We start from the raw sequence: 22,174 nt of genomic DNA, 5'->3' as shown, positions 1-22,174 counted from the left end.
TGTTGTGGAGGCTCTTATTTGAGTTCCCGTTCTCTTGTGGCCTGCCTATTTTGCAAGTTCTCTGGTTCCTCCATTTCACTCAGTAGGTAGGATTTCTGATGACTATTCTGCTCCTTTCTTCAGCACTGTCATTCTATAATGCTCCCTGAATTGAATTGAACTGGGGAAAAGAAAATGACTTATCAGATTTAATATTTAGTTCCTCTCCATGTAGTTTCAAATCTAAGTTAAGGGCTTCTTAAGTACATCTTAATACTTGAAATATTCTGGTGATGAAGAGCACTGCAATGCCTCTTATATCAATTGGTCCATAAATCATAATTCTAAGCCTGTAAATCTCATGAGCTATCTCTTATGACTTAAAATTGTATATTGGTTTAATTCTTTGTTGTCTCAGATATCTGTTCTAACATTTTCAACTCATTCTGAAATTTGCTTTTATTGTAGAGTGCGATTTAGACACTTCACTAAAATGGTAAATGCTCTTAGGAAAGAAAAAATATACAGTGACTTTTCTTTGATGAGAACTCAAATTCAAAGGCCAAAGTTTATTGGTAGTTTTTTTTTTTTTTGATTTTGTGGTTTTTTGTTTGTTTGTTTTTTGACTTTTCATGAATAGAGAGATATAGCTGGAACCTAACAGTAATTCCAGACAGATTTGACAATTTACTAGGAGACTACAGAATGACTTTGATGCTTTTGAAAATATGGCTGAGAACAGATATCTCAACTAGGGTCATCATCAGTTAGCTGTTTAGCTTGACAGTCTTTGTCAATATTTAGTCAAGGCTGCACTGGAGTATTTTTTTTTTTCTTTGAAGAATCTTCATGATATTTTCCCTAGAGTATCTGCTTTTAAAACTTAAAAATAGATATGACATTCTAAATTTGGGGCTCAAACATGTTTTAGACTTGACTTTAGTTCAATAAGTGTAATTTAATATGAAATAAGCAAGTATAATATTGAAGATTTTAAAAAGATTTTTAAATGATTCATATTCTGCTTGTAGATTCTTAGCAATGACTGATAATAATACAACCTCATTTATTCTCTCCTTGCCATGGAGCTCTTTCAAAATACTAATGACCATCATTATCATTATCATCATGCTCAAAACCTTTAGAACCTAATTACATGCAATTGTATGTAGAAAATTTAAAAGCAAGTGATCTATTTTTTTGAGTAGTTGACTAAGAAAAGTACTACTGTGAAGGTTATTTCAAAACATTTTCATTGCAATAGGATAATAGTGATAGGTGTCATGTCTCTTACTCCATTTCATCCTGAAGCCACAGCATGCCCAAGTAAAAAGACAGCAAGTTTTCGGTACACAATTCATTTTAATTGCCCAAGAAAGATGTACACTCAAGTTTAGAAATAAATTCCATAACCCCAGTGACTAACTGAAAAGACATAATAGAAAATTATATAACTAAGTATACCTGGGTGGTTTAGTCACTAAGCATCTGCCTTTGGCTCAGGTCATGATCTCAGGGTCCTGGGATCAAGCCCCACATTGGGCTTCCTGCTCAGTGGGGAATCTGCTTCATTCTGTCCCTCTGTCCACCCCCCCCCCCACTTCTGTGTGTGTGTGTGTGTGTGTGTGTGTGTGCTCTCTCTCTCTCTTGCTCTTTCTCTTGCTTTTGCTCTCCACTCATGCTCTCTCTCTTAAATATATAAATAAAATCCTTGTTTATTTATTTATTTGACAGAGAGAAGGAGAGAGTGCACAAATATGCAGAATAGCAGGCAGAGGGAGGGGAAGAAGCAGGCTTTCTGCGGAGCAGAGAACCCTATATGGCATTCAATCCCAGGGCTTTGGGATCATGTCCTGAGCCAAAGGCAGGCACTTAACCTATGGAGCTGCCAAGGCACCCCTATAAATAAAATCTTTAAAAAGAAGGAAAAAATAACTCAGTCGAATTTCCTAAGAAACAGCTGACACAAAACTCCAATTGTAATGAAATCCTTTTAATTAAATTGCCAGTTAAGTCAAAAGCAAAATTAATTCTTATTTAATCAAGGAGCAGCACATTTATATAAATCATTAATAACTAAATAACTAGCAAAAATCATTAATAACTAAAAACAATAAAGTATGTGAGACGGTGGTCTTAGGATTTTAGAAAAATAACATGGTATATTCAGAATTCAGTTGTAATGTTTGGAAAAGATAGGTTTCATCAAATATAATGAATAAGAGTTTTGATATTTTAGGATGCTTAGGCAAACTCTTTTCTGAAATAACCAACCAATGATGTATCATCTCTCTTTCTCACACATGTTCATCTATCTGTCTATCTATCTGTCATTGGATATGAGCTCCAATGGAAAGGAGGCACCCGTGGGAGAGGCTGCTTTCTCTATAGCTGAGACTAAACCTGCTGCTGGGGCCAGTTTAACTGATATTCTTGGACAGTGATGGTTGGGAGGAACAAATTAAAGGGGAAAAGTTGCCACAGTAACAGATGCCAGAAATTACTGACAGGAAACTTTTAAAAATGTTAAAATAAAAAAAATTCTCTGAAGTTATTTAATAGGTTCGGATAGAATTATATACCCTAACAGTTTCTAAAGATACTATTATAATATGATTGATGGTCTTAATCATAATTCTGAATCAATAAGCCAAAAACTATTCATCAGTTTCTGTTATTTTGTCTGTCTGTCTGTCTGTCTCTCCATCCATCCTTTGGGAACAAGATGGTGAAAAATTAAAAAAAAATGTTTTGCTGCTTAGGAGTATAAGTTCAGTTATCTAGAAAATTTTTATTAGTCTACCTGATGATACCCAGTTATCTTATGATACTATTTTCTGATCTGGCTGTGGGCAAAGTGAGAGGTGCAACAATGTGTGCTGTTCATAGAATCAGTGGAACACTTTGTGTGGCATGTTCTTGAGAGAGGGAATTAGGACAGAGTTGAGGGAGAAAGAGTCCAGAATTGAGCTGCTTATGAAGGAAGCCAAGTTGAAGTTGGGAACAAATTTGGAAAAAAAAAAAGAGGAGGAGTTGAACTGATGAACAATGGTTATTGGAGCACACATGAAAGATAAGCCTGAGGGAATACGCGAGGCTGAGGATGGGTGCTGATGGGGGTTTTTAGTGCACTTTGCACAACAGCCTGAAGTGGGTGGCACAGGATGAAGAATACATTTGTTTTTTGTTTGTTTGTTTTGTTTTTGTTTTTAAAGTTGGTGTAAGACCAAATTATGTGCTATGCTCTGTGATGAAGCATGGTTAGTGCATTAGTTTCCTAGGGCTGCTGTAATAAAGACCAAAAACCGGGTGGCTTAAAATGACAGAAATTTATTGCCTCACAGAGACTAGAGGTCCAAAATCAAGTATTGGTGGGGCTGTGCCCTCTCTGATGTCACTAGTGGAGGATCCTTCCTTGTCTCTTCTAGCTTCCTGCAATCCTTGGCCTTCTTTGGTTTGCAGATGCATCATTCCAGTCAAATGGTTCCTTGTGTTTTCTTGTCTCTTCTCTCTGAATGTTCAAAAGCCACTTTTTTTTTTTTTATAAGAGCACCAGTCATACAAGATTAGAACCCACCCTGATGACCTCATCTTGACTTGATCATCTCTGTAAAGACAAATAAGGGCATTTACAAATAAGGCCACATTTTGAGGTACTGGGAAGTGAGATTTAATTGAAATACATTTCTAGGCTCTGGTTGAGGCTCACATCAGCAAACTGAAACTTAGATAACTCACATTTCTGTAAATGCTCTGCTTTACCAGAAATACAGTATATCCAACAAGCCAATCCCTGGTTGATTGCCAAGAATCGGTAATGATTTCCTGTTCTAAATAAGGTCAGATATGCAGCTCCAGCCAATCAGCTAAAGCCAAATACTATTTCCTTGTTCCCTGATTGCTTTCTTCTATAAAAACTGCAGCCTTGTTCCTTATTTTGCAGTTCTCTGGACTTTTGAGAGTGGAGACTGCTTGGTTCATGAAGTGTGAAATAAAATTTGCTTAGATCAACTAAATTGTTCTTTTTGATTATCATAACAGACTTAAACATATCATTTGGGGTGGACATATTTTAACCCATTACAGATAGATTTTCATCAGTTCTACTCCATATGCTTTAAAATTTCATAGAGTTCTTCCAGATTTTGTCATTATGGTATCTATCACTTTTAAGTTCCAGTATTACACATTTTGTTTTTTATGGAACTTTTTTGACTAGTTTATTGAAAGCTCAGAAGAACTATCTTAGAGTTGGTATCTATATACCATTTTGAACCATACTGTTGCTCTGTTCTCTTGAATGTATCTTGCATGGTGATTTGGTAGTTTCGCTTAATACTTCTAGGAGACTGTTTAGAGGAAAAATGGAAATCAGATAAGTTAAAAGATGAGCAGTGAGTTGATGAGATGGATTTATATTGTGTTATTGTGTAAGCTCAAATCTCTATAATAAATCCCTTATTTCATATATTTTCTAATAGTTCTGCTTTTCTGATCAAATGCTGACTGATGCAGTTTTAGAGGAAAGAGCTGATCAAACTCTGAAAAACTTGTAGGATTTTTTTTTGATCCAGCCCATCAAAAAAGTGAATCATGCACAATTTTGAAGGGCAATTTGATATATCACAGAAAACAGATAAAGCATCAGAATTGATGTGAGCCAAAGCCGTGTTTCAGCCAGCTTTTGCTGCATAGTTGCTCTTCTCTTGTATTTGACCTAGTAAAGTCTTGGATTTGCTTCAACTAAGCCATTTGTCATTGCCTATAAATCTGTACTGTTTGTCACAGATATTATGTAACAAAGTAATGATTAATAAAAATATTCAAATGGGCGTCAGCGATCTTTCATGTGAACTACTGTTTAGTAACATACAAATGCGTATTTTTTTGTTCAAAGATATTGTGTCTAGTAAACACTAAAGTGTTGTTTTAAACAATAGCAGCCACCAAACAACAGCAAAAAAAAAAAAAAAAAAAAAAAAAAAACAACCAAAAAACAAAAAACAAAACTTGGAAATATATGACTGGTAACAGGCTTTCTTTCTGACCAATAAAATGTGACTAATAGTTCTCTAGAGAAAAAATGCATAACAATGGATATTTACCTAAGTTACATTTTATGCCAAAATAGCACAATGATTTATAATATTATAGGCCATTTCACAAGTTGCTACAGGACACCTCATGCAGAGAGTGTACCGTGTGGTGCAAATTATAGTGATTTGTGGAAGTGTAGATTGGAAGACTGGAGCAATAAAGAAAAAAGAATAATGTTCTTCCTTGAATCACTGGGGAAAAGCACAGCTCAGCACCTGTCCCCAGGCAACTTTGAATAGTACAGCACATTGAAGTTCAAGTCTCTAAAATGTCAAACCTAAATGACAATGAGATTACATTAGAAAAAAAATCAAAATGACTAGTGGCTCATTTGATGTTGTGAATGGTACCTTCATAAAAGCCACTTTTGGTGTGGTAAACTGAGAAGAATACAAGTTAATGAGCAAAGAGGGAAATAATATTCACTTCTTAAAAACTGAGGGAAGGGACACCAGTCAGGAGGGAGAATTTAACTAGGCAAAATCTGTGATCTGGGCTTCAGTCGTGACTCTCTTTATGATTCATTATGTAGCCTTTAGAATGTTGAACCTAGATTAGATGAAGTAGTGAGTCCAGTTCTGTTTGCTGCACAAATGAAAAGCAGAGTCATATGTTCAGGAAACAGAAGGTGTATAGTAAGTTCACCTCAAGAAGGAGACAATGCTTCATGCTGTTCACAGGCTCTATAAATGTTGCCATGTCCCTATTTTACTTCTCTGGCCTCGTAATCTCACAAGCTAGAAAGTGAGGCTGTGTAAGGAATAGGCAGGATTGGACAAGGAATCTTGTGCCATACACACCTGTTTGACCTTTCTAGATGTTCTTCTAGGCGGGTGTGAATATAGCCAAGTTAATCTTTGAGAATATCAAAGTCATACTAAAGAAAATGCCAGAAAGAAAGAAAGAGAAAGAGGCATTATTATTATTATTATTATTTTTGCTTTTAGATAAGGGAGACATGGTTTATGTCCTCCTGCATTTAAACTAGATACTGAATTTATACATTTAAATGAATTTTGAGCATCTGCAGGGCAAAATGTTGTGAATTCAATCTAATGTACCTGGAGAAAAGTCAAGAGAACGAATAGATTGTGCAGCTAAGAAACTATGCCAGTGAGTATTCACAGCATGTAAGGAAAATTGGGTAATGCACATCTTTGTTAAGAACAGTTACTTGCTTAAATAGGGGCTTCCTTTTAACAAGAGACATTCATATTTAAAATAGGTTGGGGGGGTGGCGGCTGTGAGACATGTCTGGGTGGCACAGTCTATTAAGCCTCTGACTCTTGGTTCCCCCTCAGGTCATGTTCTCACCTTCTTGAGATGAAGCCCTTCCTTGGGCTCTATGCTCAGCATGGTGCCTCCTTCCTATTCTCTCTCCCTCTCCCTCTACTCCTCCTGCCTATGCTCGCTCTATAAAATAAACAAGTCTTTAAAAAATATAAAAGAGGTCTGGGAAAGTGATTGTTGGTCATGTTTTCCCTTCCTTGAGTGGTTGCTGAAACTATCAGTTGAAGTCAGCCAGAGAGTGAATCCTGAGATGCATTTCCATGGCTGGAAGACCTGGGAAATTATTTATTGGCACCAAGACTTTGTTTCCAAATCTGTAAAATGGGAATAGTATCCGTTTCTGCCTCATAGACTTTCACAAGATGGAATTGAATAGAAAATAATGCACGGAAATCACTTAGCTTGGCAATTGGAATATAGTCCACAGATGTTTTCAGTCATTTAATTCTTACTCTTGTGAGAATAGAAATATGAACAGAAATGCTTTGAGTTAGCTTTGATTCACCATATTATTGAGGTTAACTTTGATCAAATAAACTCAAAGAATTTTGTAGTAAGTGGAACACAAATGGATTTGTGGCTTCAGAGTGAATTTTGAACAGACATTAAAATACTAGGGCACTTCATAATCTAGTAAAGTGAATATCTTAACATGCTACTCTGGTTAAAATTCTTAGTAATGTAAAATTTTTGTACCCTTTATTCTATTTAGGAAAAATCTATCTTCAATAAGGAGACTCCATCTGTTTGTGACTGCCTATAAAGGGAAAAGATTTTAAAGTCAGTAAGATAAGATCTTTTTAAAGTTTTGTGATATAAATAATTTTATTTAAAAGCCATATTGGGAATTGTTAATAGCAATTAAGTCTGAGAAGGATTTCTGATCTCAGTAGTTTTCCAGACTACATAGTTATTATAATGTTTATTTCCTTGAACAGTTGACCTCATTTAAGATATATTTCGTTTATAATAATCAACAGTCGATAACATCTTGATCATTTTAAACAGTTATCCCTCAATATTAAGATCTCTGCTTTTTTGTGGAATATTTGTATTTCTTATAAAAAGGGATGGCTTGAAGTCTTACTTTGGTCCTGTTGGTTAAGACGATTAAGAGTCATTTATGACAGGGTGCCTGGGTGGCACAGTGGGTTAAAGCCTCTGCCTTTGGCTCAGGTCATGATCTCAGGGTCCTGGGATGGAGCCCCACGTTGAGCTCTCTGCTCAGCAGGGAACCTGCTTCCCCCTCTTTCTCTGCCTGCTGCTCTGCCTACTTGTGATCTCTCACTCTCTCTGTCAAATAAATAAATAAAATCTAAAAAAAAGTCATTTCAGACAAATAGTTACTATGTATTTTTTTACTTTTATTTTATTTTACTTTTTAAAAAATTTTTAATTTTTTATAAACATATAATGTATTATTAGCCCCAGGGGTACATGTCTGTGAATCGCCAGGTTATGTATGTTTTAAGAAAACATTTGTTATTATCATATTTGTTGAGAAATATCTTCTGTTTTAAAAAATCAGATTGCATTTGGATTCATCTTCATAGTGATTTCTATATTAAAATGACATTCTTATTTCTAAATGAGATCTCAGTATTCTATAGTTATTTTTGAAAGGAAATAGACTGAGGAAATAATTGTTAGGTTTCCTGGATAAAATCAGGTTAATAATTTTGAGAAAGGAGAGAGGAACAGGTATCCCGTGTCTTACCTTTTCCTAACTTGCTCATTCTTTCACAAAGTAAGAATCCCTTTTCAGTTCCAGCCTCTCAGGTTCTTTTGCTATAGGTTAAAAGTAAGACCTGCTCTGCCCTTTATGACCTTCTTAAACTCCTCCATGTACCTCACTTTTCTTATCTATAAGATAGGCCTAATAAATTGTATCTACCTCATGGGGTTGTGAGGGATAAATGTGTGGAGTGTCCAAATTGATGCCTTGTAAGAAAGTGCCCATTAAATGTTGACTATGTTATTATTATTTTTATCATATCATCGTCATCATCATATCTTTTGGCCTCTGTTTGGATTAGTGTAGTTGCATCTACCCCAACATGAAATGTGCATCCTAGAACTTCAGTCACTCATTCTTCTCTCCAGCCTCTATTGCTCATCAGCCATTCTCTTTTCCTTCTCTGTTGTCTTGCCTTAGTTTAAACCTTCATCATTACAAATCCAGTAGCTCCTTACCTAGTCCCCTTCCCTCATCTTGTCTTCTTCTTTTTATGTTCCAGTAGCTTCAGAGTTCCAGCCCTGAAACAGACCTGATTAAGATTCCCAGTGACTTGCAGCTGTGTAGTTTTGGACAAATCACTTATCCTCGCTATTCCCCAGTTTCCTCATTTAAAAATAACTACTTGCCTTTCTCATGTGGAAATGTTATGGTGCTCAAATAGATGCAGAACCCTTTGACTGTATAAAGCATGATGTGACATGAGTTATTATTAAGATGTAAACTAGAAGAAGCCTATACTAGAAGAGATGTAAGTAACTATGAGATGTAATTGGGTTTATCCTTTTATTTTCAACATGATTTATATAAGATTGGGCTACATATACGAAAAAGAATATGTCAGGAATGTGCAAATCACTCAATGAATTATTATTATTATATGCCAGTATTAGCCAGAACCGAGGACACAAAGCTAAGGAGCTCAAAGTGACTGTTTTGTTTTAATATTAGTATAAAGATGGTATACTCGAATTGGCACTCAAATTAGGTAGTGGATTCTACCTAAAATAACAGCAGATTTATTAGTTGAAGGAATGAATACTGCTATTGTTGCTGCCTTGGTTGCTACTGATAATACCTAATCACATCTATCACTTATTGGGTACTTACATGTTTAAGGCACAGTGTTAAGGATTGTAAAATGTTATATCCAGGAATCATGTTACTTCACTCATATGTGAAATTTGGGAGACAGAGCAAATGAGCAAAAGGAAAAAAGAAAAAAGAGAGAGAGAGGTGAATCGAGAAACAGACTATTGGCTATAGAGAACAAACTGGTGGTTACCAGAGGTGAGGTGGGTGTGGGGATGGGTTATATAGGTGATGGAGGTTAAGGAGTATATTTGTTGTGATGAGCACTGGATATTGTATGGGTGTTGAATCACTATATTGTACACCTGAAACTACTATTACACTGTATGTTAACTAACTGGAATTTAAATAAAAAATTTAAAAAATTATCTCATTTAATCCTTACAATGATTGAGCTAATATGGTCACTAAACAGTAATATAAATATATAGATAGAGAGAACAACTAGAAAATTTAAGAGCTAACATTAGTTGGATGACTTCTATACCAGCTCGTGTTAGGTGATCTCTATTTTTTTTCTCTCTCAAAATAATGCTACAGATAGATATCTTTCCATTTTACAGGAAGCTAAAGCATATAAATAACTTTTCCCATATGGCAGAGCAATGTAGTGGCTGAGCTGGCATCTGAGCTTGTGTCTACCTGATCCTTCATATGATAATAATGTAAAAGCACATTGTGGTTTACTATAATTGATTCATTTCTCTATATTGGTTACTGATGAAACTCTTAACACTTAGGAGTGGCTAGTGTATTTTTTGTCCTTCTTATCCTTCTTTGTTCTTGGTTTCTAGTTTCTGAGTCAAATGCTGATCCACTTTCCCCATATTTGGAGGTCATTTTCTATATGGTTGTTCAGATTTTTGCTTATTACCTTTCTAGGTTTTCACATTTTATAGAGTTACATGCCTGATCTAAGGGGTTACAGCAGCATTGGAATTGTGACTAATTAACATTCATCCAGTAAAGCTATTTGAATATAGCATATTTTATACTTGGGAATCTCTAGATCAACAGGGGAATTGTTTTGGTAAATCTTCTGAGATCTATTAAATTATGCAACTTTATCCTAATTCGACATATTTTTTCTAATGAATTAAGTTACAAATACATTATACTGGAAAGAAACATTGAAAATAGGTCTTAGTTCACAAGTGTAGTGATTAGTGCTGTTCTGGACAAACTATCTTAACTCTAGAGAAACAAATTATACAAATGTGTGTGGCTACATCTGTTGAGAAACTTGGTCCCCTCCTTCAGGTAAATAAGTAACTCATTCAAATGGAAAATCTTTTGTTGTCTGTGTGATTTAAATTCAATATGTATTTAAAAGAATACGTATATCTGTGGCAAGTGCCATGAATATTTGTATATGAATATACTATTACTTAGGCCACATGTGGTAAAAGACTTATATGAATCAAAAATAGGAAGATTTTTTGATTATAGGTAGTGTATTATTTATGTATTACAGACAGATAATCAAATGTATATACACCAATATATCATTGTCTATTGGATCTGGAAAATTGATTTATTTCTTTAATAACATTGATAAATTGGAGTTTAAGTTGTTCATAAATTAATCTCACAATAAAACCATTTGGGAGGACATAAAACATACTTCAAAGCAATTTAGAATAAATGAAACAGAAAAAAATTTGTTTAAGTCAGAAGTTAATGACAGTATTTTTGCATTGTTCATTTTCTATTACCAACTTTGACATACATGGAACTGAGCAGTGCAAATTACCATCTAATGTGGTATATGTATACAATGAAATATTATGCAGCCATCAAAAAGTGAAATCTTGCCATTTGTAATGATGTGGATGGAACTAAAGGGTATTATGCTAAACGAAATAAGTCAGTCAGAGAAAGATTATATCAAATATATCAAATATCATATGATCTCATTGATATGCAGAATTTGAGAAACAAGACCGAAGATCATGGGGGAAGGGAGGGAAAAATGAAACAAGATGGGACTGGGGAGGGAGACAAACCATTAAAAAAATTCTTAATATCAGGGTTACTGAGTGTTACTGGAAGGGAGGTGGGTGGGAGGGATGGGATGGCTGGGTGAGGGACATTGGGAAGGGTGTGTGCTATGGTGAGTGCTATGAATTGTGTAAGACTGGTGAATCACAGACCTGTACTCCTGAAACAAATCAACATTAAATGTTAATATATTAAAATAAATGAAACAAGATGGGATTGGGAGGGAGACAAACCATAAGTGACTCTTGATCTCACAAAACAAACTGAGGGTTGCTGGGGGGAGGGGGTTTGGGAGAAGGGGGTGGGATTATGGACATTGGGGAGGGTATGTGCTTTGGTGAGTGCTGTGAAGTGTCTAAACCTGGTGATTCACAGACCTGTACCCCTGGGGATAAAAATATATATTTATAAAAAATAAAAAATTATAATAAAATTTCAGCTATGAAAAAAAAACCCCGAAAAACCAAATTACCATCTAAATTTCATTTCCATATATGTATAAATAAATAAATAAATAAATAAATATTGTGCTTTATTCATTACTTTATAAACCTTTATTTATATAAAATTATATATAGATTATGTACATTTTGGTTAATTTGGATATTATTATTATATATAGCATATATTATTATATTATATAATCTATATTACATATAGATTATGTATATTTTTATTAATTTGGATATTATTATTACCTTTTTTTTAAAAGAGAGAATGCATGCAAGTGGGTGGGGCATTTGGAGGGCAGGTGGGGAGGACGGGCAGAGGGAGAAACAATCTTAGGCATGTTCCATCTTCAGAGTAGAGAAGGTGTGAAGTTTGATCTCTCAATCCTGAGATCACGACCTGAGCGAAATCAAGAGTTAGATGCTTGACTGACTGAGCCACCCAAGTGCCCCAATTTGGATATGATTTTTAACTATTTATGTGAATATGTATGTAATACATATATAATTTACTTTGATTTGGAGTCATTTTAGGCACGTGTACTTGTAATTTAAGGACTGTCCTTTCAAAGAACAGTGGCCAATGATGTTATATGTAGCACTCTATTTTATATAAGTGAGTTTTGATCTAATCAGTTTTAATTTATATAAATGTTTTGATAATTACATATTTTTAATTAATTAATAAAAACATTTTTATTGGAGTATAGTAATGTAACATAACACACATGTTACATTAGTTTTAGATGGACAGTGTGGTGATTCAACATCTCTATATGTTCACCATAAGTGTAACTACCATCTGTTACCATACAATGCTATTACTGTGGAGGTTCAGAAAAATTAAGGCCATCCCACCTCGGGTTTAGTCTTAGCATAAGTACAGCCATCTTAGACCCCTATGCCCCTATGAAGTTTCCCCTACTTTACTTTAGTTCTAGGAAGCCCCACCCTGCTTTAGTTCCAGGACACCCTGCTTTGGGTCCAGAGACCCCCATCCTGCGTTAGTAAACCCCCCCCCCCATGCCGCAGCCTCTTAAAATGACCCATAAATACCCTTGCCTTAACTAAGCTCGGGGTCCAAGTCCCTACCCACTGCATCAAGTATACTTGGGCCCAAGCTTAAGCTTGTCAAATAAACCCTCATGTGATTGCATCAGTGCTTGGCAACTTGGTGGTCTCTCAGACGTGAAAACTTGGGCATAACAATTACAATTGATGATTATATTTTTAAATATAAATATGTGAATTAAAACAATTGTTTTAGGGCGCCTGGGTGGCTCAGTGGGTTAAGCCTCTGCCTTCGGCTCAGGTCATGATCCCAGAGTCCTGGGGTCCAGTCCCGCATCGGGCTCACTGCTCAGCAGGGAACCTGCTTCCCCCCGCCCCCCCCCCCGTCTGTCTCTCTGCCTGCTTGTGATCTCTCTGTCAAATAAATAAATAAAATCTTTAAAAAAATTTTGTTTTAATTTTAATTGAAGCATTGTTTTTACGAACTAATTTATTTGGAAATGTTAGGTATGTATAGAAAATTATCATGGTAAATTTGGTTATTATTATTACTGTTTTTTATGATACAGAAACAATACCTAAGGTATATCTTGGACAGTAAATTGTGATATACTACTGCTGACTATGTAAAAGGAGTGAGTGTGACCCATATGAAAACTATCATTAAGAAAAAATATTTAGGGCCACCTGGTGGCTCAGGGGGTTGAGCCTCTGCCTTCGGCTCAGGTCGTGATCTCAGGGTCCTGGCATTGAGTCCCGCATCAGGCTCCCTGCTCAGTGGGGAGCCTGCTTCCCCCCTCTCTTTCTGCCTGCTCTTTGCCTGCTTGTGATCTCTGTCAAGTAAATAAAATATTTTTTAAAAAGGGAAAAGAAAAAGTATTTAAAGTATGTAAAAAATACTTAATCCATGTGAATTTCTCAAGTTTACCTCAGAAAAATTATTACTAATCAAAATTATAATTGAATAATTACTATATTTAGAAGCTGTGCTAGGATCTTTAGATTCACTTTTAATATAATTTTAATAATATTTGTATGATGCATTATTATATATGTAGACTGCATGTATTGTAAAGTTTGCACTAATCTAAGTATCATTATATATATGATTGTGTTATATGTATAGATGAGGATATTGAAGCTAAGGCAAATTAAGTGACTTGACCAAGATAATTTTACAAATAAGTGTTTGAGAAGTGATCAGATTTATGAAGAATTCTCAGACATTGACAAACAACTTAATACATCTTTACATCAAATACAAATCATGTGACTATGTGATCATATTATTGTTCATAAAATGAATCTTAAGAGGACTCAGAATACATTGGAAGGAGTAATGGAAAACATTTGGAAGAACTGCATTTGTGATTTGATGGATTCTTTCTGGACATATATGGGCAGATACTAGCAAATATACAAAATCATGAAGATTATGTAAACTTAGATAAAATTATTTGAGATTTTTTAAACTGTTTTTCTGTATCCACCTTAATGTTCTTATTTCCTTGCACTGTCAACTTTTCATATTTTCTTTTGTTTTAAAGAGTTTTCAAGCAAGGTTGAGTTTGATGTGAAATTACTATGATATGTAGGTTTCATTGTATGTGTTTTTTAATATAGGAAATACAGAAGAAAAAAGAAAAGCTGAAAATTTAGAAAAGAAATTTAAAAAACTTAGAAAATAAATAAATAAAAATAAGAATTGATGAAATTGGAATCAGAGGAAATTGATCATTATAAAGTTAGGGCCTTTGAAAACTTCCTTTCTTTGATTTGTTTGATCAAAACTACTTGTCAGAAGAAAAAAATAATCTGTAGAGTCCCATCTATTCAAAATCCATGAAATATACAAAAGCACTTTATGATTAACTTTTATAAAGAAGTCCTTGGTTCTTTGAGTTTTAAATGTGAGACTGGGAAGAGAATAGATCTGGGATAGTTCATCAAATGAAGGTTGTAGGAATTATCAAGGGGGTACAGTAGGGATGGCAAGGTACCATTCTGTGATAGGATGATTAATATAAAGGAAACACAAAATGAAAAGCAATGATAAGACTCAGCAGATTTGAGTCTCCAGTAATCCAGAGTTTATAAAACTGGGGACAGGAAAATATATACAATTGAAAAATTATGGGAAGTAAGTTTTATTATGCAGATAGTATTTATTTATTTATTTAGAGCAGATACAATTTAATAGGAACTGTTGCAAGATAAATGTTACTTTTGTAGTACAACTAAAGCTTTCAATTCTGGTTATTGTTTTCTAGATGAAGTTGATCAATAAATGGTTACCATTCTAGCAGTCAGTTGCAGTCCTTTCGCATATTGCTTATTATAGTTATGACACCAGGAAAATATTTTTAAAGGCTTGGGAGATAACATAGAATCAAAAGATACATTAATTAAGACTCTAAACCCTAGTCATTGTACTGAGCCTTAAGTACTGTGAAGCAGCAGAAAATAACCAAAACATATACCAGACTCCAGTAGAATATGGTTACATATAAGCGGGGGTGAGTTTATTGATATATAATTAGAAGAGGTATTTTACCCTATATATGTAGTAATGGAGAGCAGTATAAATACCCTGTTGGTGCTGCTGCAAATCAGGTCTCTAATAGCTCATGTAAACATTTAGTAGGCAGAAAAAAAAGGCTCTGGACTACGGATGACGTAAGAAATGAAATCTTTCATTTTATCTGGACTGGTGTGCTATTGAATCTGCTGTATCTGCCCTGTGGAATTTACTTTTTCATTCTTAATACTCTCTATAGGTAGTAAAACCCCCTTCATAAATTCCCCGGGACTAGGACCAAGATATAGCTTTTCCTGGTCTATATTTAACTCTTGGAAATGCTGTGCACTCTACAAGAACTGTGAAAATGAAGATTCCGTAGTACTCAGCCTATCAAGGAGTACCTTGAGGGTTCTGCTTTATGATGCCTCAAGGCAAAGAGGGATCATTCATTTGCCTCTCAAGTAGCCTTTGATCAGCTGCCCTTGAACCATCAAAATGCCTTTGTCTTCCCATCCAGCAGCTATTTTGTCTCACATGATAGCTGTAAACAATGTGCCTCCTCCCCAGCTCCACAGTTCACCAAGTGAGTGAGGATTATGTCAAGGGTTTGTCATTGTTTTCAGTAGTATTTAAACCAGATGTAAGAAACATGGCCCTTGTGAGTTGGGAGAGATGGGGGAATCCTTTTGATAGAGTAGTGAGATGGAAAAAACATAGATGGGCAAATCCTGCTTTGTCCCCCTGACATCGTTTCAATTCTCTAGATTTTTAAAGAGAAAAGGAAACAGGCTTATAAAATCCTATGGCTCAGGATTGATCAAACCCCTTGTTTCTGGGAGGTCTTCTAGTGCCTACCCAGTTAGTCTTACTGCCCTGCCCTTTGTGAGCTAATTAATACATAATTTTCACTAGGAGAATTCTCATTTAAATTTTCAAGGACAGAAAAGGGGGAGATAATGCCTGTTACTCTTTCTCTGAAATTTATTCCTATTCCATTTCATTTTTATTTTGTAGTATTTGATTTATAATATCATAGGAATTACAGAGTTAAATATTTTGAAGTTTATACAATTGACAGTATTTTCGTACTTTTATATAGTCAGTCTCTACCTGGAACATTTTCTCAAGACTTCTTGTCATAACTGTCAAATTTACAGATCTATTATTTGATCACCCATATACTAATAATCTGGAAGATATTTGAGATTTTAAAAAGTCTTCTGAGTAACAAAGATAATAATCTTGATTTTTTTCAACTTCAATAAAACATTTACTTTGTGTTTTAAATATTTATTGGGTAATTTGTTGTATGATTTGGAAAAGCTAACCTGTATATTCTTTTATCTTCCTGTGATCGTTAACTCTTTCAAATTTTTTGAATTAGTGATCACAGTTCCCAGGGGAAAGGGTGCCAGAGGCAGCAGTTGATACTTTTTGAAGGGGTATACTTATGTCTTGAACAGTTTTAGACAAAGTCCTTATGTTAAATCAAACTAATTCTTATATATGCTAATTTTATGTTTTTATTATTACTGTGAAAAAATTCTTGAATGTAGTCACAGTTTTGTATTTCTAGGTGAATTGAAATAAATATTAAATGTAATTTTGCCAAAACCACAGCTTCTACAGGACAGGTTTTATTTGTGCAAAAGAAAAAAAAGTCACCCTAAGACAATTTCTGTAGCAGCCTAGGAAGCACAGTAGCTGGGAGTTAAAAGATCAAATTAATTTATAATCAATGGGATGAAATATGTGCCACCCTCTCTAGTGTCTTCCAAGGACACTTAACTTGTATGAAGTGATAATAAGATGAAAAATCGGCAACAATTCAGACCTCAGAACAGAATAGAGTATAATGGAAAACAGTGGAGTTCCCAGTTTTGCCTTTAGAGGTTCTTACTTGATGTTGTATGTCTGTGACTTCTCTTTGGAGACGTGTCCTGCTTGCTTAGTAACTGTGTCTTTGTGCTAACTCTAGCCAATTGACAATTTCCCTTAGCAAACTCTGTCTCTGCTGAAACAATGATCTCATGAAAGCACATGTGAGGATGCTTTCAATTGATAATATGACTGAATCTGAATTATAAAGAAGATATAAATGGGAATGATTCAAAATGCAATGGGCATAAATAGGAAGGTTCAGTTAAGGACCTTAAAAAAATTCAGCTAAAATTGTCTCCATTTGCAGATGACATGATTTTATATATAGAAAACCCTAAAGACTCAACCAAAAAACTGTTAGAACTAATCAAGGAATTCAGTAAAGTTGCAGGATACAAAATTAACATATAAAAATTGGTATTTCTATACATTAACAATGAATTTTCTGAGAAAGAAAGAAATCAATCTCATTTAAATAGCATCAAAAGCAATAAAATACTTAGGAATAAATTTAAACAAGGCAGTGAAAGATCACCTCTGAAAATCACAAGATATTGATAAAAGAAATCAAAGAAGACATAAATAAATGGAAAGTTATCTTGTGTTTATGGAATGGAAAAAATAATATTGTTAAAATGTCAAAATAGTTCTGTAGATTTGATGTAATCCCTATTAAGATTCCAGTGGCATTTGTTACAGAAATAGGAAAAACATTCCTAAAATTTATATGGAACCACAAGACTCCAAACAGCCAAAAATATTTTGAGAGAGAAGAACAAAGCAGAAGGCATCACACTTCCTGATTTTAAAGTATACTACAAGACTATAGTCATTAAGACAGTTAGTGCCGGTATAAAAACAAATAGACCAATTGAACAGAATTGAGAGTTCAGAAGTAAACCTAAGCACAAACAGTCAACTAGAATTTGACAATGCAGCCAAGAATACCCAATTGAGAAGACAGTCTCTTCAGTAAATCATGCTGGGAAAACTGGATATTCAAAAATAAGAGAATAAAACTTGGCCACTATCTAACATTCACAAATATTAACTCAAAATGTATTAAAGACTGAAATATAAGACCTGAAACCATAAAGCTCCTAGAAGAACTCTTGGCATGGGTCTTGGTAATGCTTTATTAGATATGACACCTAAAATTTAGATATTAGATATAACACCTAAAATTTAAAATAAAATTTTAAAAAAGTGAGACTATGTCAAATTAAAAAGGTTCTACATTGCAAAAGAAACCACCAGCAAAGTGAAAAGACAACCTACACAATGGTAAAAGATATTTGCAAACTATATATCTGATAAGGGATTAATATTTAAAATATATAAAGAACTCATACAACTCAGTAGCAAAAAAATTAATAATTCAAAATAATTTAAAAAAAATTCAAAAATGCCCCCAAATGGGCAAAGAATCTAATTAGACATTTCTTTACAGAATATATACAAAAGGCTAACAAATACTTGGAAAGATGCTCATAATCCCTAGTCATAAGGGAAAGGCAAAGTGAAACTACAATATCACATTTTAGAATGGTCATTATCAAAAAGACAAGAGATAACAAATGCTGGTATGGATGTGGAGAAAAGGGAACCCCTGTGCACTCTTGGTAGGATTGTAAATTGGTATAGCTACTATGGAAAACAGTATGGAGTATAGAACTACCATATGATCCAGCAATTTCACTTTTGGAATTTCCAAAGGTAATGAAAACATTAGCTTAAAACGTTGCATCCTTATGTTCATAGAAACATTATTTATAATAGGCAGTGCATGGAAACACCTAAGTGTTCATTGATGCATGAATGGATAAAGAAGTTGTGGTATGTATACACAACTGAGTATCATTCAGCCATTTAAAAAAAAAAAAAAGGAAATCCATTTGCAACAAATGGATGAATCCTAAAGGCATTATGCTGAATGAAATAAGTGAGACAAAGACAATTATTTTATGATCTCACTTACATACAGAATCTTAAAAAAAGAGATTAGATTTGTGGTTACCAGAGGTGGGGGTGGAGTGGGAGTAGGAGAAATTGGAGAAACGTCATCAAAAGGTACAAACTTCCAGTTGTAAGATAAATACACACTAAGGATATGATGGCTATAGTTAACACTGCTGTATGATAGAGAAGTTGTTAAGAGAGTAGATCATAAGAGTTCTCATCACAAGGATGATTTTTTAAATTTTCTTTTTATATCTACATGAGATAATGGATGTTAGCCATACCTATTATAATCATTTCACAGTATATGTAAATCAAACAATATGCTGTACACCTTAAACTTATACAGTGATATATGTCAATTATTTCTCATTAACCCAGAAAAAAATCCAGCAATTATATATATCGTTGCTTGTTTTGGGTGAGGTTAGTTAGGTTATCTTTAGTGTCTTCCCTATCTATAAATTTTGTATGTGAATATTTGAGGGCTTTTTATAGGCAGTGTGTAAGCATTATTCATGTTTTATTGTTAAATTTATTTCTCACAAGATATTTATGAGGTCTGTAGTAAGCAAAATAATGGTCTCCAATGATATGCATATCCTAATCCTCAGAACCTATGAATAAACTATGCTAAATGGCTAGAGAAACTAAGGTTGTGGATGGAATTAAGGCTGCTCATCAACTGACCTTGAAACAGGAGAAGATTCTGGATTTTGTAGTGGGCCCACTGTAATCAAAGGGTCCTTTGTAAAGAGGGAGAGAGAGGCACATGACTTACAGTCAGTGAGATTCAGAATGAAAAAGGCTCAACTGGCCATTTGACTTTGAAGATGGAAGGGGGACATGGGCCACAGAATTAGGGCAGCCTCTACAGGCAGGATAAGGCAAAGAAAGAGTCTCTCCTGGAGCTTCCAGCAGAAATGCAGCCCTGCTGACAACTTGATTTCAGCATAGTGAGATTTGTTTCAGACTTCTGACTTTCAGAGCTGTAAGATCATACATTTGTGTTTTAAGCTGATACATTTATAGTAATTTGTTTCACCAGTGATACAAAATTAACATATGGTCCATTTTACAGTTAAGGGTAGTGAGGCTTGGGTTTCATACCAAGGTTTACACAGTTGTCAAGTGGTAGAGAATTTTCAAAGTATCATTCATAAGAATTTTCTCAAAAAACACGTCAGTAGCAGTATAGTTTTCTCCTACCCAGCACCCTGAAATCCCCTCCACATTTTACAAGTTGAATGATATAAATGCATTTGTTGCATTTTGCCATTTTGACCATTGAGACACTCTTAATTTAAGGGAGAGAACATAACTTGCATCTTTAAACACCCCTCTAATATTCTCTCATGAACTTTGAAATCCAGATTCACTGGCACTCCCAGTAGTGAAGCTTGAATCCCTTATACAGTTTTTTTTTTTTTTTTTCCCTTAAAACTCTCCAGTCTTCTTCTATAGTCTTTTTGATTGTGTCTCAGGATTGTTCAGAGCTTGCTAACCCAGAAGGAGTTGGTTGTTCTCAAAAGCAAAAAGTCATGCCACTTTTTATTCTGAATGAGAATTGTTATAAAACCTTACAGTTAGCAAAATCTACAGTAGTTTTACCACCTGAGTGAAATAGCATCTGAGTCTAGATACTCACATGACCTGTTATTATTAGAAGCTGATATTCTGAAGAGACAAAGGGAAGAAAAATATCTTTTTTTTTTTTTTTTAAATAGAAGGCTGGGAGCTGTCCTTTAGCTTATAACTAGAGAAAACGCCTCCCACACTTATCATTAGGAATTTGTTCTAGTCGGCTACCTTTGGGTTGATATGCTATGCTATTTTTTTCATGCTTAATAGGCTTATCCTTTTGAAAAGGATAAGTTGAAATATACACTTTACATTTTAACTACTGGTTTATCTGGGAGAAAGAATTTCTGTACTTTAACAAAAGGGTTTTTTTTTTTGTTTGTTTGTTTATTTGTGTTTGTTCCAATAACAAAAAAGTGTTTCAGGTTCCCAAGATATTTGTAAGTACATCTTGCTTTTTCCAACATAGGAAAACATCGAAGGAAAAAAATGGCATTCAAGAGAAGACCAGATATAAGTTCAAGGAATTTAGAAACAAGATAGTACTCCTAAATCAATGTTTTCCTTGCCTTTTTTTTTTTTTTTTTAATGATGTACATTTACAGAAAACCTGAAAAAACTGTGTCATTATTCCTAACACTTCAAGGACATTTCCTGTAATTTGAGAGACTTTCAGTTTTTTAGTAGCTAAAGATGAAAGGAGTTTCAAGATATATATTTATCTAGAAAAGTAACTATTGCTCCATCTTAAAGTTTTAAACCATTCAAATCCTAGGAGTGCAAGTAAGAAAAAGGGTAGGCCTGTCAGTGGAGGAGAGAGACAGACTTGTGTACCATACAAGAAAACAAGGTTGAAAAACAGAGGTAAAAGATGAGAATGGATGTTCCAAGAAGGAATAAAAGATGGAAAGGGGGTTTGTCTCTGTGTTTATATAATCAATAATAGTCCCTGTGGAAAACGCCACTTGATTATTTTGGGAAAGAAGCATCAGAAAATTATTTTCTCAACTTTATTTTTCATTGTAAAGGTCACTTTTTTTAAAATCCAAAAGTAGAAAAGAGGAATGTTTTATTGAAAAAAAAAAACATTTATTATTTTTTTCTTTACTACTCATAACTATTTCAATGTACTTGCACTTTTTTGTCAGAAAATCTCGAGTGACCTTTAGAAGTTAAGTAATGGCAACTTAAACTTGAGCTCCAATCGTTTCTGGGTGTTCAGATAGGAAAAACCCTGCAGTAAGCTACGTGCATTGTAAATAAGATCTCTCCACTAGGTCACACCTCTTATTTCAGGCTATTGCTCTGTTCTAGGCAGTCTATCTCAGAAAACCTTTTGCATTAGTCCTCTGTTCCTTCAGCCACCTGGACTGGATATCCATTACCTTTGACTGAACTGATCTCTGAACTTCCTTCCAACGTATATTATGGACCAGATTCCTTTCTTATTTTTATTTTTTTAAATATGACGACTTACAAGGGAATTTGATCATGTTGACTGTCCACTCGAAAGCTGTCAAGGTTTTACTGTCTTCCAAAACTTAGATTACAATCCATTTTCTTCAATCTGGCATTTAA

At 34.4% G+C, this 22,174-nt stretch overlaps 1 protein-coding gene across 1 annotated transcript in view; it reads left to right on the top strand.

Moving 5' to 3' along the window:
* The first annotated feature begins 15,636 nt into the window (after positions 1-15,636).
* The window catches only part of CNBD1 (cyclic nucleotide binding domain containing 1), a 437,858-nt gene continuing 431,320 nt past the window's right edge, over positions 15,637-22,174 (top strand). The window contains exon 1 of the mRNA XM_059168841.1: positions 15,637-15,758. Within this exon, the coding sequence (XP_059024824.1) occupies positions 15,671-15,758 (88 nt within the window). The 5' untranslated portion in view covers positions 15,637-15,670. The remainder of the gene's footprint in view (positions 15,759-22,174) is intronic.

This window comes from Mustela lutreola, chromosome 3 (assembly GCF_030435805.1).
Source record: "Mustela lutreola isolate mMusLut2 chromosome 3, mMusLut2.pri, whole genome shotgun sequence".
In the NCBI taxonomy this organism is placed as follows: Eukaryota; Metazoa; Chordata; class Mammalia; order Carnivora; family Mustelidae; genus Mustela; species Mustela lutreola.
The sequence above is the reverse complement of the archived record's forward strand: the minus strand, read 5'-3'. Positions and strand labels throughout refer to the sequence as shown.